General features: G+C 49.3%; 1 protein-coding gene and 1 long non-coding RNA gene across 3 annotated transcripts; one reads left to right on the top strand and one right to left on the bottom strand.

Annotated features, from left to right (window-relative positions):
• Positions 1-1901: 1901 nt before the first annotated feature.
• Positions 1902-7605, bottom strand: HOXA13 (homeobox A13). 2 transcript variants are annotated; one of them, XR_010344091.1, is made up of 3 exons: positions 6679-7591; positions 5407-5957; positions 1902-2415 (listed from the first exon to the last, which is right to left on the bottom strand). XR_010344091.1 is itself a non-coding variant. In XM_012447843.3 (2 exons), the coding sequence occupies exons 1-2, from the start codon at positions 7589-7591 to the stop codon at positions 5713-5715; spliced, it is 1158 nt and encodes a 385-aa protein (XP_012303266.3). In that variant the 5' UTR covers positions 7592-7605; the 3' UTR covers positions 1902-5712. The 2 variants fall into 2 exon arrangements, 1 of the variants encoding a protein (XP_012303266.3); XM_012447843.3 differs by having other exon boundaries at positions 1902-5957; positions 6679-7605.
• Positions 7606-8094: 489 nt separating this feature from the next.
• On the top strand, positions 8095-14935 carry LOC105714001 (uncharacterized). Its single transcript, XR_001106712.3, has 2 exons — positions 8095-10187; positions 12225-14935. It is a non-coding gene; the product is annotated as an uncharacterized LOC105714001 (long non-coding RNA).
• The last annotated feature ends 787 nt before the right edge of the window (positions 14936-15722 follow it).

Raw genomic sequence — 15722 nt, 5'->3', positions numbered from 1 at the left:
CCCAGGCCAGAGGCTGAGAGCTAACGCCAGGCTCCTTAAGGCCCTTTACAGGGCCCTCTTCTCTTGCGTAACCCCAGCCGCCCTCAGCCAGCGCCTGGGTACTACTCAGGGTGCCAACCGGCACCTCCTGGGTACTACTCAGGGTGCCAAGGTCCCGTACACCGGGTCCCGGCCTCGGGCTGCGGGCGGCACCGGGGCCTACACCCCAGCGGAGCTGAGCGTGGCAGAGGCGCGGGGCGCAGCGGGGCCCAAAGCCGCCTCCCGCCCGGGTGGACTCTGCGGCCGCTGCTGGGTGCACAGCGTGGCCCCGCGTGCCCGGCTCGCTCTCCGCGCCCTCGGGTCGCTCCCACCCGTCGGCTCCGGGCTCAGAAAGCGGAAGTATTTGGTAGAGAAAGACATGATTTCTTTTCAGCTCGTCTCAAAACCCCTTTTAGAGAAAATGCTCCTGTCAAGTTTTATTTCCCGTTGCAAACCACCTTCTACGCTGCCAAGAATTAAGACCGGGAGAGATTAAATACCCGATTATTCTCTTGGGGAGGGTGGGGCGGGGAGAGGAAGGGGGCACCAGCACCAAACATTCCTTGGAATCGGCTCGTCCTGATCCAGCAGCGCCCGGGGAGCCCCGCGAAGGCCCACGCGGCCTGCGGTGACGTCAGCCTTCAGCTGTGGGGCCACTCACCCGCACAGTCCCGGCCCTCGCGGTTCCGCGCCGGGACCTCCGCCCGCTGTCCTGCCGCAGCCGGGACCAGCCCGCATGCCGTCCAAGGGAGGCCGGCTTTCCACGGGCCTAAGCCTCCATTTTGAGTAGGGGGTTCTTGTAGAAGCGTGGAGAGTTTGGGGCCGCGCCTGTGTTCCCGAGGGGTGCGACATTGGGTGGCTCTCGGAGTTCACACCCCAGTACCTGGGGGAGTCCCTATGTCTCCGCACAACCTCCCGCAGAGGTTTGGAAATCTCTGAGATCCGTTGTAATTATTTGTGCCCGGTGGATCCGGCTCTTCAGTACCACGAGAGCCGGGCAGAAATGAAATCAACTGTGGCAAGGCCTTGGCTGCTTTTCCAGAGGAATTTTTCTGCGCCCATGTCTTTTTTTCTTCCCTTTAAAATAAAATTGAAAATAGCAAGCACCTCTCAGGCATTCATTAGAGATACGTAGATGTGCAAGGATTGAGTGGGCATTTTCATAAAGAATGAGGCCAGCTGTTATTTACCCGGCGGCCTAGCAGATGAAAACTTAATTATCGTGTCTGTCCTAAAACCTAGGCATAAATCTTCCTCTGCCTTTTGGATAACACTACATCTTTGCTTATGAGAAATGGGATGTGAGCAACTCGCTGCACATTTCTCTGATTCTCCAGGTCCTGGTCGGCTGACACGCATTCGATCAAGTTTAAAGGAATGCGCATAAATCAGCAAGCCCCTAGCGTCTCCTCGGGAGAGGTCCGCAAATCCAGGAGGGCGCCTCTGAACCCACTGGGTCTGGGGTTTAGCAGTCTCGGGCAACCTTCGTCTCTGCTCCTGAACTCGGGAATTCGCAGAAGACGCAAGACACCGCATCTTCCCCAAGCCCTCCAAACACATGCAGCAGAGTGCAATGTGCACTCACATCTATTACAAAGTGAAATCTGTGTCAACTCTCCGTACACAAATGTTTCATCTGCAGCTGAATTTCGCTGCCTAATGAATTTTTAAGAAAAGATTTCAACTAGGTTGTCTTAATTTTTTTCTTTCCTTTTCTGTTAATTTTTTTAAAATCCATAATTTGAATGGGTGGCTTCAGCTCTGCATCAGTCACAAATAGTAGTAAAATGCACAGTGACATTTAACAATCATCCATTTAAAATAACTAAATAAATAAGACAGTACCGAGAGCAGATAGAAAAAAGTAGGGTTTTTTTAAAGTCCCATATTTATTATTTTTTATTCAGGAAGAGTTTTCTTTTTAGAAAAAAAAAAACACTTTAATCAGGTTTTCAACAACATTATTCATGGATCAGTGGCTGGCACTATTATTCCTAATTTTCAAGAGGTGGCTGGTCTCCCCTTGGATGCCTTTTTTTTTTTTTTTTTTTTTTAAGGTTTTAGACTGATTGCTATTTGGGCATTAAAGGAGCCATCATAAATAATCCATGCTCACCTCAGGTTATCTGGTAGATCCACAGAAATTTTAAATAGGAGGAATTAGGGTAAGATCGACACTATCAATGACCATTTTAGAACTGGGAGAAAAAAACCCCACAACAACCCTGAAATATCTTCTGTCATTACAGTTTCAAAAACTAGAGAGAGAAAAAAAGAAGGCTACTACTTTACCCAGGGTTCCTGTAGTGATGATGGCTTTCGAAAGGGGCGGTATTCCGGCTGCAGAGCTGCTGTTGGCCTCCTTCCTAGGGTCGAGGCTCAGAATATTTCTTACATCTAAAGAAAAATATCCCCCGTCAACAGAAGAGTCCCCTTTGGAGCTGTTCTTAAACACACAGTTTGATCCAGCTTTGAGGGGATTTTCCACCACTTTAAACATTTTGGGAGAAAGTTGGTATTTTGGCTTGATGGCAGCTCATTTGGAAATGGAGTACTGTTTGGAACAAGAGGTGGAGAGGTAGGTCTGAAGCAACATTTTTATTTGTTTCCACAAGTGGAGTGAAAATCCTCAGGGCAGCAAAATATAACTGAATTTCTCAAGACCTTTCAATATGTGTGTTTCAACACCAGCCTGTTTTTGAGACAGCTTTAGAGACTCTTTCCATAATTCTCATCTATAAAGAAGCTGTGAGTCCTCAGGAGAGGTTGGAGAGGTTTCTGGCAGCCAGTTTTGTAACCAATCAATATTATTTTCCGTAAAATGATGAATCTGGTTCTTCCATTCGCTATTACTTTCCTCTAATATAGAGATAAAATTAACCTGCATCTCACAATTCCGCATCCCATGGCTACTGACTCCACCAAGGTTTTAATACATATGCACATAGCATGGATTTGACAGAAACACATTATCCTATGTGTGTATTAAATATATAAACATACATATGTATTCTTTATGACTCTGAAAACAGCACCTGATTGTTGTTAGAGGTTAACAGTAGATATAATAATATTGTTATTATAGTTTTGATGTAAGTTGCTAATATTAAACATATTTATTTCTCCCACAAATCAAATGGCAGATTCACAAGCATCAATATAAGATTGCACACCACCCTGGAGCAGTACTCAGCTCTGAGTTATCCAGGATAACTCACGTTCTGTATCCAATCCTGTGGTCATTTTGTAGATATGAGATATTAAGTCCTCTTTATTGACCTCTCAAGAGGTGGGTTTCTTTGAATTTCTGAAATGTAACTCTAGACTTCTAGAGTTAGCAAGGCATCTGAATCTTAATTTGCTCTAAAGACTCCCCAGTAGCTCTAATTAGAGTTGGAGACCACCTTGGAGGATGAGGACCAGGAAAGAATGGTGATTTAAGAACACCTCTTAGACTGTAACAAAAATATACAGCTTTAAAGCAGATCTGCAGAAATCTGATGCAGAGCAAGCCACGGTGAAGATAAATCAAACTTGGCCATTAGAGAAAAGGAGCAAGGCTTCATCTTGTAAAGTACATTTTGTACCTCAACTCTAGAAATCACCTTAAATTACAATATGTTGGGTCATCGGCAATTAATGATACGATATCTGTACAGATTCTACAAATATAAATACAAGCACACACAAGCACTAATATGCAAATGTATACATGTGTACACATATATGATATATATTTACATATATACAGGGACATGTATAATTTACATATATTCAAATTTGCTCCTTCTGGAGCCAAATAATTGAGTACTGAATCTCTAAAGTCAAGGAGGTAAGAGCTCTTGATTCCCTTGGTTGAAGAATTACAAGGAGGCTTGTCAACGCGAGGTGGCGCCCTTGATCTACTAATCCAGCTGAGGCCAATTCATGAGCTGTCAAAAGTCAAGGTCACAAATTGTCTTTTTTCGTCAAGGTCAAGGTTTAAGGCCTTTCGTAGTCCTGTCATTTCAACAAATATCAAAACCTGCCCTCTCAGACACATGCAAACCCAACAGCAGATTTTAAAATACGACAGCCTAGGCATTGCTGATACAACACAACTGGTTTTCATTTTCCACAGGGAGCCTGGGAATTCATACTATCTCTTCCTCCTTTCTTTTTTCTCCCTCTCAGAATACCTGACACTTTAATCTCCTTGAAGCACTTATCATTTTTAAGGATTTTAGTTATGAGGGGTTTCTCTCTCTTCTTAAAAATTTAGTAGCAAAAAAAGCACTGAATAATAATAAAGAATGGTCCTTGGTTTATGTAAGACAAACCTGCTCCTTTTCTTTCTGTGCAGTGCACATTTAGCATAGAAAAAGTAAAGAGAATTTTCTTCAGATTTTATTGACAGTGACTATTTTATTAACAGAAGTAATATCACTATATCACTATCTACAGGTCTACTTTTTTTTTCTTTTTTAGTAGAAACATTTAAAAAGCAGGTGCAGAAATACATTTTCACAGTGTGCTGAATGTCTTTATTTACAAGATATCATTCTATAGTGAATATGAACAAAACGAATGTGCTGGTTGAAATAATTGCTTGATTAAAAATGTGCTGTGAAGATGAATTACTAATCTTTCTAATGCAGTCTGATAACTTAATAAACAAGGAAAAATACTACTCTTTTAATAGCTCAAAATATAGAATGTAGACACCTAAATATTTCAGGGAAATTAATTTTCATTCTGAGTTTTCTTAAAAAGGAAAATGACTTCTCCCGCTAATGTTTAGCAAATGTTGAGAAATGCCAATTTAAATGAAAAAAAGAATTGGGTTCAAACCAAAGTTCATCATGTTGGGACAGAAACTCCCTGAAGATTTCACATAAAGTGAATTCTGCAGATCATCTGATGATTTAAACATTTTAAAAAGATACCAAATCCTTTGGAAAATAACTGATACTGGGGCAGTAAATATAATCCAAATGCCAGAAAATATACTTGTTACAAGCAATGAAAAATTATTCTTAAAAGGATATTAGCAACCCGGGTTCGTAGCCTGAAAGGTTCAGCTCGTTGGTTTTACTATGCTACCAAGACAAATGATCCTCAGAAGAGCTTTCTCTCCCTTTCTCCCTTCATAGCAAATAGTCCAAAATCATTATTTCAGTACCTTCTCATTTTCCCTCTAAATCTATACATAAAATGTTTTGCAGAACATACAACAACGGTAGGAACTTTACTAAGATTTACCTGAGCAGACACTTAACATGCAAAGAGAATGGCGACCTAAGACGGGCAAGCAGATGTTTACAATGGCCTCTTGATTTTGTAACCAGCTTCCAGATTATTACCATCTAACGCAGTGCCCTAAAATATAACGATCACATAAATACTTACAAGATTTCAGTCACTGCGTAACTTATCTGAAATTGCGTATTTTGGGGTTTGACGTTTGACATTTAACGGGCTGGGCTGGTGGGGTTGGCGGAAGAACCGGCAGGCTTTACCTTTCTTAACGTTTTAAAACAGTTGTAGATTCCATTAAAGAGAAAGAAATCTCCTTCAGGAGAGCAAAATGCCAGTGTCTGTCTCTTTCTCTTTCCCATTCTTCAGTTAGTATTAAACATCATTATCATTATCAGGGCAAAGCAACGAGTTCTGAAGCGTTTCTTCAAGTTGCCTTCTTGCTCCATTTTTAATCCATTAACTAGTGGTTTTCAGTTTGTTGATGACTTTTTTCTCTTTAACCCTCCTGTTCTGGAACCAAATTGTGACCTGCCGCTCAGAGAGGTTCGTCGTGGCTGATATCCGCCTCCGTTTGTCCTTAGTAATGAATTTGTTCGTGGCGTATTCCCGTTCAAGTTCTTTTAACTGCACCTTGGTGTAAGGCACGCGCTTCTTTCTCCCCCTCCTATAGGAGCTGGCATCCGAGGGATGGGAGACCACGTCTAGAAGATAAGAGAGAAGGCAAGTTACACAGGGATCAGACCTCAGCCAGGCCATGGGCGACAGCTCGAACTGAGCCACCCGCCTTGCAGCGCCCGGCTGCTCTTTGCCACGCGCTGTACAATCCTGCCTTCTGCCAAAGCCTAGAAGGTCAGTGGGAAAGGTGGTTCGTTCTGAACTAAAATGAAATCGCCCAGGGCTCCAGTGACTTCCCCAACCCGGCCATCCTGCGGGAGCAGCGCGTAGGCAGCCTCGAGAGAGAGCTTGGTCCAGCGGCCCACACCTTAGCGCCAGGCTTAAGGTACAGCACTTCTGTGCCTGTTTCCTTCCTGGGTGCCCGTCCCAATACTCGAAGCTTCTACACTGAAGCCATTTTTGAGAGAATGAATAGAGAGGGACAATTTGGGGAGCTGTTTTCTGGTCAATTTCTCATCTTTAAATTGGTGTCAGGGGCTGGGGAGGGCGGGGCGCAGAAGGAGAGGGAAGCTAGCCTGGGTCCCCACAAGTTCTTTCCCAGCCACCCTTCACCCAGGGAGGGCCAGGGGCCAGCTCAACTCAAGGCAGCACAGGCAGCCCCAGCCAATCATGCTCGGACTCCCAGGGGTGCAGAGCCTCTAGGGCAGACCAGGAAGAGAACAGAAGGGCACCCGGCATCGCCCGGGTGCGAGCGGAGAAGCTGGAGCAGAGACGGAAGACCAGAGCTGGGAATAGGGCGCCATTTACCGGGCAGAGTGGACTTCCAGAGGTGGGGAGGCTGCGCCTGCTCTTTGGGGCAGTACATTTGGCCGTTCCAGCCGTTGGGCAGCGCCCAGGGCTGGTAGCTTTCCATGGGAAGACCCAGGGGCTCGTGGCGCGACTCGCCGGGGCCCCCGAGACCCGGCACCACCGGCATATCCAGGTAGCCAGGCATGGGCTGATGATGGTGGTAAGGCCCGGCTGCGTAGCCCTGGTGGTAGAAGGCGAACTCCTTAGCGCGGGAGCTGAACTCCTCAGCCGCTGGGCCGGCGGTATCCATGTACTTGTCCGCGAAGGCGGCGGCGGCGGCCGAGGCGGGCTGCGCGCACGACTTGATAGCGTTGGGGTGCGGGCCCATGCGGGCGCACGGGTAGTAGCCGCTGCCGAAATAGCCATAGGGCAGCGCCGCGGGCCCCGACGAGCTCTGCGCCGCTGCTGAGCAGGGGCTGCATTGCTTAGCGGCCTCTGCGCCTGCCGGGCCGGCCGGGCCAGGCCCTCCCGAGGACGACGCGGCGGCGGCGGCAGCGGCGGCGGCGGCGGCAGCGGCGGCGGCGGCCGACGGGGGCGCCTCCCCGGGCGCGCTGCTGTAGGCGGACGCGGCTCCTGGCGCCAAGGGCGCCGGGTGCGCCATCAGGTTGCGGCATTGGTTGGCCGCGGCCGCCGCCGCCGCCGCGGCCGCCGCCGCCATCGAGAAGTTGCCCCCTGCTGCCGCCGCCGCCGGGTGGGGGAAGCCCCCGCCCCCGGCTCCGGCCGCTGCAGCGGCTGCCGCGGCTGCTGCTGCAGCCGCCGCCCCTTCCATGTTCTTGTTGAGCTCGTCGGCCACCAGGCCGCCGCCGTTGTCGTAGAGAAACATGACGGTGGGCTCGATCCAGCGGGGGTGGAGGAGCACGGAGGCTGTCATAGCCCGAGCCGCATGGAGAAGACCCCAGTGGCGCTGTTTTAAAAAGCCCCCAAGAAGTGAAGAGCGCGCGGCGCGGGGCCGGGGCCCGAGCGAGGGGGGCGGATCGCGCCCCGCGGGGTCGCGCCAGGCGGCCGCCCATTGGCCCGGCCCCACCCCGCTCCGCCCAGGCGTATGCAAAGCGGGCGGCTCCTACTCCAGCTCTGCGCGGTGCACCCGCCGTCCCGGCCGCGGCCCCGCGCCGTCCCCAGCGCCAGCGCCAGCCGTGCGGTCGCGCACCATTCACCCCGGGGAAAGGCGGGGGAACGTGCGGGTGGGGCAGGGAGGGAAGGGCGGCCCCATCTCCGCCCCCCTTCCCTTCCTTTATCCCGTTGGGGCCCAGACCCGCGCAACCAGGCGGGGAGGGGAAGTGGGCGCGCGGTTGGGTTGCGACCTGGAGCGGTGGGGACAGGTCAGGTAATACTGCCGGCGGTCAGGGATGGGAGACTGGGGAGGACCGGACCAGCCTAACTCAGAATGAGCGTTTCTTGGGGCCTTTGAGGCTGTTTTCTTTCCAGGAACCGGCGCGTATTTCTGCAGTGAGACCCTAGGACTGACTCTACGCTTTCGGCTTCGATGGAGTCCCGATTTTGCTCTTTCCAGGGAAACAGTGGCAGGGTGTTTGCTGCTTGTCGATTCCAGAGGATATGCCTGGCTCGTGGGTCCCCGGACATTCCACTGGAGCCTTGGACTGCATTTAGGAGCTCCCATCCCTTCCCTGTCCACACTGTTAGTAAGCAGTTTCACATGTTTGCATTTAGATTCGTAGGCTCAGAGCGACTCATCACACACACACACTCACACACACACACACACGGTGTACACTGACATACTCAATCACATTCACACACTTTTAGGTATACAGCCTGTTCCTTGCTCTGAGCCGATAACAACGTTTCCTTCTCCAGAGACTTTGAGATAGAGCGAGCGATCCGTGGGCACCATTCATCCTTGCTCGTGCCTCGCCAGTCTGGCTAGCTTGTTCTGGAAGGGGCTTAAAAGGAACAAGCCTCAGCTGTGCTTCTGGCTGGGACTCAAGCCCCCCCCTTCTGGGCCCTAACGCCTCCAGCTTCTTTGTGGACCGGACTTGACTCTCCAGGCACCTGGGAACTCACTATTTCATTCTATTTGGGGACAAGAAAAAGGGGCTCTTTGGAGCCACTTCCTGCCTTCCCCTCAAGTAGGATCTCCAGCCTGCAGTGGTTGCCTAGTCCTTCTTTGCCCAAGAAGCCTTTCCTCTGTGCCTGGGAAATGCAACCTTCTCTTGGGAGCATGGTAGGGTGTTGGTGCTGGAAGAACCAAGCAGCGACCCCTCTTGCAGCTGCCATGTTTTGGTGAGGGGTTCTGGGGGTCCTGCTGCTTTATGGGGCACATACTTCCACTTCCTGATTCGCTACTGTGAGCTAGTCAGATGCTTAGAAGGGGAACAAGCTTCAAAGTGAAAGCGGGCACATTACCGGAGTAGAGCTGGGGAGAGTGCTGGATTCTTTTCCACCCCAGGCAGACTGGTGAGAAGCCAGGCTTGGACCTGTCCTCTGCTCCTAGCTTGCAGACTCAGCCCTAAACTCAGAGCAGCATGCATACTGCCCCCTCCCCACCCCACCATCTGCTCTCTAACGCCCCTGGGCTTCCTGCAGGGTCCAGACCAATGTGACTGGGCTTGGGCTTTTATCTGTCCTGATCCTGGGTTTGTCCTGACCAATGTAAGTGTCGCCCAATAAAACCTTCTATGACCCCCCACCAGCCAACCCCCCCACCCCAGTGTGCCCTTTCCTTCTTGACTTTCTAGCAGTTCTGGGTAAATATTGATTTGCCCCCAGTTTACCTTCTCCCTGACTGGTCATTTGCAGACTCAGGAACTAGCTTCTGTAGGGACTTGATTTTTCTGTTACTTTCTGGCCCTTTCACTTACCCCCCTTCCTCCCTCCAAGTGCATTGTAAAACTCACAGTGACAAAGACGCAGGGTAGGGTTCGAGGCCCCAGTTCCTGGGGACTTGAAGGAGGTTTTACATACAGGTCAGACGCGGCTGGAGGCCAAGGTCAAGTTGAAAGTTGCAGTCTAGCCAGCATGAGAACTGCCATGCAAGCGTGGAGACCCAGGCGGCTGCAAAAGGCCCACTGCCCACATCTCCTCACTCTTAATTTTCTCTCTCTTTTTAAAATTCTCGACTCTCACTCTGTTTGGCTGCCCAGAATTTTTTGCTGCCTTGGTGGGGTTTTTGGGGCCGTGTTTACCGACTCTTCTTCTCTGCCTCTGCCCTGCTCAGCCTGGGCTTTGAGCCTCTTTGGTTTTCCAGCCAGACCCGGAAAAACGAAAATACAGCTTGGGGAGCCCCTACTAGCCGGCGCCTGTGCCAGCTCACCTCTGGCCATGACGGCAGCTGCCGGTGCACAAGGCGGCCAAAGCCAGCTCCACAGTCTTCCCTCCCCCTCCCACTTCACCGGAGCTCCGAACCCTGCGTGCAGAGGAAGGGCCTCAGCTCCACAGACGACTGGGTCCCTCCTCACCAAAAATGGTGAGACAAGATTTCATCTTGTCTGCCGAGGAGCCACAAGCAGGTTTGTCTGGAAGGGATGGTGCTGGGGGAAGACTTTGGATTGCATCTCAAATTAAGCTTTGCCACTTAAATGCGCTCTCACCAAGGAAGAGCTTGGGGCCTGAATTATTGAGATTTATGGTGCACCTTTAGTGATCAAATTTGTCTGGACATTTTCTTAGTTCCCCATGTGTCCCTATCATTAAAAAAAAAAAAACCCTCTCAAGACATGATTACTTAGAGGAGGCACCCTGCTTGTTCCCTTCTTGTCTTGGATCTCAATCTATATTTTATTTTTCTACCAAGCATGTCAATGGCCTCCTGGCATGCCCCCACTGTCTTTAAATGCCTGCATGTCCTGTTAGTATTGAGATGTAGCCACCAATTAGCGGAAGTGGTTTATAGAAGTGGAACAAGCTCTGGGAATAATTTGGGGTCTGAGTTTCAGAATTTCTACTCACTTTGAAGCAAAAATAATCTTCCTTTCCCATCTTCTGCTGAGGGAGATAAGACATTTATTAATGGTTCCCAATATGATTGCTTTCCTTGCCAGGCAGTCAACAAACTGACGTCCTGTGGCAAAAGAAAGGTCGGAGGGCAATGAAGACAAGTGTGCTCTGGGAAGCAAGCACAGACCCTCCTAGCATTTTTCCTCTTTTTCCAACAGCAAGGTCAAGATTTGCTTGCCTGCCAAGGTAGTGGGTCCCGACCTTCTGAACTGTCTGTCCTTCTGATTTTTTTGTTCTTCAAGCTCAGAAATTCCTATAGGATTGTACGGAGGCACCATCAACCTGACAATTTTATATCCTCAGACTCTTCATGGGGAAGCCAGGGCACCCACTACGATCGGATGGCAGCAGTGGCACCTTGAGCATGACAGCCAAGCAGAGGGTTGCAGGAGTAGAGGTGGGGGAGGTGGGAGAGGCTGCAGTCACTTCCCAGGTACCATCTGGTGTACCCAGATTTCTCCCAGGACCCCTGAGAGGGCAGCGCAGGCAGGACCGGAGGGTAGTTTCTGTAGTACGCCCTTTGTTTAAGGAGTTGCCAGAGCCTTTCTCAGTGCACCAAAATGTCTTGGCTGACAAGGCTTCTTACCTCCTGGAGTAGGCCAGGGTGCCTTGCAGGGCTTGGCTGCACAAAAACCTCTCACTGAAGAAGAGACCGTGGCTGGGTTTTTCTGAGTCGGGGACTGGATGCCAGCCTGGCCCATGGAGCTCTGGGCTTCCAGGATTGGAGGAGAAAAGGACAAAGGGAAACCAGGTTTTCATTGAGTTTGATTTTCATTAGCAAATGAAATTTACCTGCTCTCACTTTAACTCAGAGGAGGCTGTCAGCACTGCTCCCTGGCACTATTTCTTTGCATCCATCCAGCATTAGGATAAATATTCCTTGGTTGGTTCTAAAGACACTTTGTATTTCAGGATATTCATGTGTTTTTAATGTATCCAAGCAGCTTTACAAGCCACTTTTGCAGAACATCTTAACCCTCTCTCTCCCACCCTAGGCGGGCTGGGACACAGATAATGGCAAAGGAAGAAAGAGCCAGAGGAAAAACTGGTTGAGGGGCTGAGGAGAGAGAAAGAGAGATGAAACCGTCAAACAGTGTAGCACCTCTGAAGCCAAACTTGAGCAGATCATTTGAGAACAGAGCAAGTGGGGGACTGCACTACTTACAGAGGGCATTTTGGGTGTCCCCATCAGGGAAGCTGTACCCTCTTTCTTAGGGGAAAGGGTAAATCCTGAGACCTGGGCTGAAGTTGGCCAGTGGGCAGGAAAATGGCCGATCAAGTCACCGATTCAAGCTTTTGTTCTAGATTTCTGTGCATTTGAAACAATAATAAGTTAGTAAAAGGCTCAAAGCTGTGGGGATAGTTTTGGGTTATGGTCACTGTGGTGACCAAATGCTAGCATGGTGAAAGTGGAAGTGTAAGGAAGATCCACAGGGACCTCCACTTTGCCTTTAAGATCCCTTCACGGGGTGGATCTTAAGAACAGCAGGTTTTCGGAGGAGCAGCTCTCTTGCTGCCTATAGGGTTTTTTGTTTGTTTGTTTGTTTCAGATACCACAAAGCCACTAGTGCATAGAGCCTCAGAAAAGACGGCAGGAACTCAAGGAAGACTCCAGTTTGTACAGCCCTGCCCTGTTTCCCTCAGAGAGTCCCTGAGCAAAGAGACCCCCACCCCATACACACCATTTTAGAACAACCAGCTTCCAGATTCCCAGGAGCAGCATTCCCCACTGCACAGCCCCAGCCAGCCGCGCGTGGACTCCCCAGGACTGGCGCAAACTCCGGCCTCCAAGACTCGGCTCTGGGAGGCCTAAGTGACTCGGAAGCCGGCGGCCGGCCGCGGCAGCGGCAGCGGTGGTGGGAACGCTCTCTTCCCCGACAGTGCCACTGCTCGCTCTTCACTGGAGCTGGAAACAGCCTTCGCGGAAAGGACCGGAGCGAGGGTTAGAAGCAGAGGGAGCTTGGAGAAGGGCTCCACCGGAAGGAGGAAACGCCTTCTCGCTGTGCGCGGCCAGCTTGCGGGGCACACCGGCTTGTTGGACTGCGGAACCCGCGCCACCCAAGGAGTGACCTGCGGGTCACTCGGCCGGGGAGCCGGGCAAGCGCGGGACTGCCCGGGGAATTCCGTGCGGCTGCGACGTGAAAAGGACGAGGGGTCTCTGTACCCGACGCTGCCACTGACTGAAAGGAATTTTACCCGCGGACGCCCACCCCCACCCTAGCTTGATGCTCACGCCTGCAACAAAACAGGAAACCAGCACTGGGCAGTGCATTCTTTAAGTCAACAAATACACTGAAGATATCGAGCATTTGAAGGAATTAGGGGGTTTGCACATAAGCCTGGTCCTGCCGGGCTCGGCTTTCTCGCTGAGAACGCGGCGTAGGCAGCCAGGCGGCCTGGGCCCGCGGGAGTCCATCTCGCCCTAGACACCGAAGAACTCCCGCGGCCCTCTTCCCAGCTGCGAATTCTTAATGCACAACGCGACGGAGGGAAGGAAATTCACCAGCGCAGCGGCCAGGGAGAGGAACTCAGGACCCCTTCAAGTACACACTGAGGTGTGATCAGAGTTTTATGGGTACGTTATATGCTGTAATCATAACGATGTGTGTGCCTTGATATGCACGCACATCCACGCATCAAACGTGCATATCCACACACAGTGAATAAGCACATGCAGTGTCATGTGGGCGAAATACAGGCATCATACCCAGCCCTACGAAAAAAATTCACCCTGTCTGACCAGCCTGGTGACATACTTCGCTGGCTCATCTCCTTACTCATTCTAACTTTTCCGACCCCTCACCATACCCTCTTCTGTGGCTTTGTCAATACACCTGTCCCCCGTGGAAGGTGAGTCCTGGACTGGCGTTGCCTGGTTGGCCTGTCCTCCCCAGAACCTCCGGCTGGCTCCGGGGACCCTCGCTGAGCAGGTCTGGAGCACCCGACACTGTTCAAGGAGCAGCCTCCGTTCCTTTGTCCCGAGGCTCCAGCTCCGTTCGGCCCAGCTCTCAGAGAAACGAAGCGCTCAGTACGAACTTTTGATACTAGTTTTTATGGGTATTTACACTCTGGCGAGGGGAGCTGAGTACGGAAGCTCCATTAATCGGCCCCAACCTTGGGTTTAGATATTCAGTTTATGGGTTAGGAAAGGGAGTTTGCCGGAAAGAAAGCATCAGGGATGGCCGCTGACTTCAGAGAAATGAAAAGGGAGCTAGGTCGTTTTCTATTTCTGGAAATCAAGAATTAGGAATGGGCAACTACAGGTGCTAACCAACAGACCACTTTTTTGGTTTTTGGTAGCCCTTTGGCAGGGATTGTTTTTCTACTGTTGCCCAATACATTTTTTAAAATATCTTTTTATTATGGAATTTGTCAAACACACACACAAGCATAACAAACCCCCATATACCCAAATCCTAGTTTCAACCCCTATTATAATTTCTTCTCCAATGTTTTATTACCCACTTCCTCTCTCTCTCTCTCTCTCTCTTTAGTATTTAAAATAAATCCCAGATATCATCGCATCGTTTCACCCGCACCATAGGATTTTGAGGATCTGTTAGATTTCAAGATTGAGCAAAAGGACTTGAAATGGGGTTATTGCAATGAAACTCTAGAAAGAACTTGAGGGTTCTCCCAGGAGTAAACTGGACAAAAAAGGGGTTTGAGGTGTGGACCCATCTTGCCTAAAATCTTGTCTCATCTTTCTAAAAAATACACATGAAAAAGGAAGATTTATGTTACCTTTTTATATGAGTGAATCGTCCTTTAATAGAAATTTTCTATTGCTGCATCAGAATTATGGGGGAACATGAAAAACATGGCTCAGTCTTTAGGGTGTCCTAAATTGACATATATTCACTTATTAGTGGGTAAATGACTATATTCCATTTCAGCACAACTCCTCCCCTGGTAGAAACTCAAAAGACATTTCTAATGATTAAACTAGGAAAGTTTGCACTGGATTGATAGCTCATCAGAGCAACCACAGCTTTCAAGAAGAAATTCAATGCGGTGCATTTAAAATATCCCTCTAGCAATAAGGGATTTTTTAAAAAGAATGAAAAAAGGTGCTGTGGTTTCTTTTGTTTTAATATGGCAGCCTAATTGACAATGAGCATGATCCTCCCCATCAAACTCTGAAAGTGACTTAACTGAAAGCCTTGGCAATTTCAGAAAGCAAAAAGGTAGAAACAGAAAATAGCACACTTGAATTTGACCAGTTTTACATTACCCGTCTGCTTAATAAATTCTAACCCCATTTGTCTGAGTGGATACTTATCATCTTTTCTATGGCAGTATTTTGTATTTGGGTTGTTTATGGTTCTTTAATTAATTTTTCTGAGTAGTGATTAAATATCTGGGATGTTTTTCCACTAAGCATATAAATTCTCATGGTATTAGAAAAGAGCTATTTGATGAAACTCAGAAGGGGTATGTAAATTAAACAAGAGAAGAAAGTGTGTGTACATTTTATAATAACCTCGAATGACTCCAACTGTATTCTGCAGAAGCCATGGAAATGCTGGCCACGAGCTCCCTGCCCACTGTGTGTGGGGTATCACCAAGATCGACCCCTACCAAGCCTTGGGCACAGTAGTGGGTTCAAGGTTCCCAAGTCTCCTGATCCTAAGATGGAGTTCACCACAGGGGTGAGGGCTCAGGTCAGGGTCAGGGTGGGGACTGCAGAAGTCAGACGATTCAGAGGAAGAGGGAGAGGGGAAGAGAGAAGCTGCAGACAAGCCGGGAGACAAAAGGAAGGGAGAGATGGGAGGGAGAAGTATGGAAGCAATCAAACTGTAATTCTCTACAAAAAATTTAAGCTACAGAAGCTCAAAGAAGGCCTATTTTTAAAGCTTAGCAGAATCCCATTCTCCGCTGAAGCCTGTTCTTTGAGGAAGCCTGGCTGGGGTGTAGTGAGGGTGGCGCCGCTGGCGAGTCTTCCTTGCAGTTTAGGTTCTAAGCCTCGCTGTGATTTCCGTAACTGCACAAAAACAATCTGGGCTTTGAGAATCCGAGTATTGTACCGAGTTAAATGCAGGCTCGAC

The sequence above is a fragment of the Aotus nancymaae genome, unplaced genomic scaffold (genome assembly GCF_030222135.1).
Source record: "Aotus nancymaae isolate 86718 unplaced genomic scaffold, 86718_ANA_hifiasm-v0.15.2.pri h1tg000025l, whole genome shotgun sequence".
Classification (NCBI taxonomy): Eukaryota; Metazoa; Chordata; class Mammalia; order Primates; family Aotidae; genus Aotus; species Aotus nancymaae.
Note: the sequence above shows the minus strand (reverse complement) of the source record. Positions and strands in the feature narration are given on the sequence as shown.

Bases quoted from the DNA above. Each gene is read 5' to 3' on its own strand.
- HOXA13 (XM_012447843.3), bottom strand. From the start codon at position 7,591: ATGACAGCCTCCGTGCTCCTCCACCCCCGCTGGATCGAGCCCACCGTC. The intron at 5,958-6,678 runs GTAAATGGCGCC...CTTATCTTCTAG, and splicing joins CTGGAAGTCCACTCTGCCCG to ACGTGGTCTCCCATCCCTCG.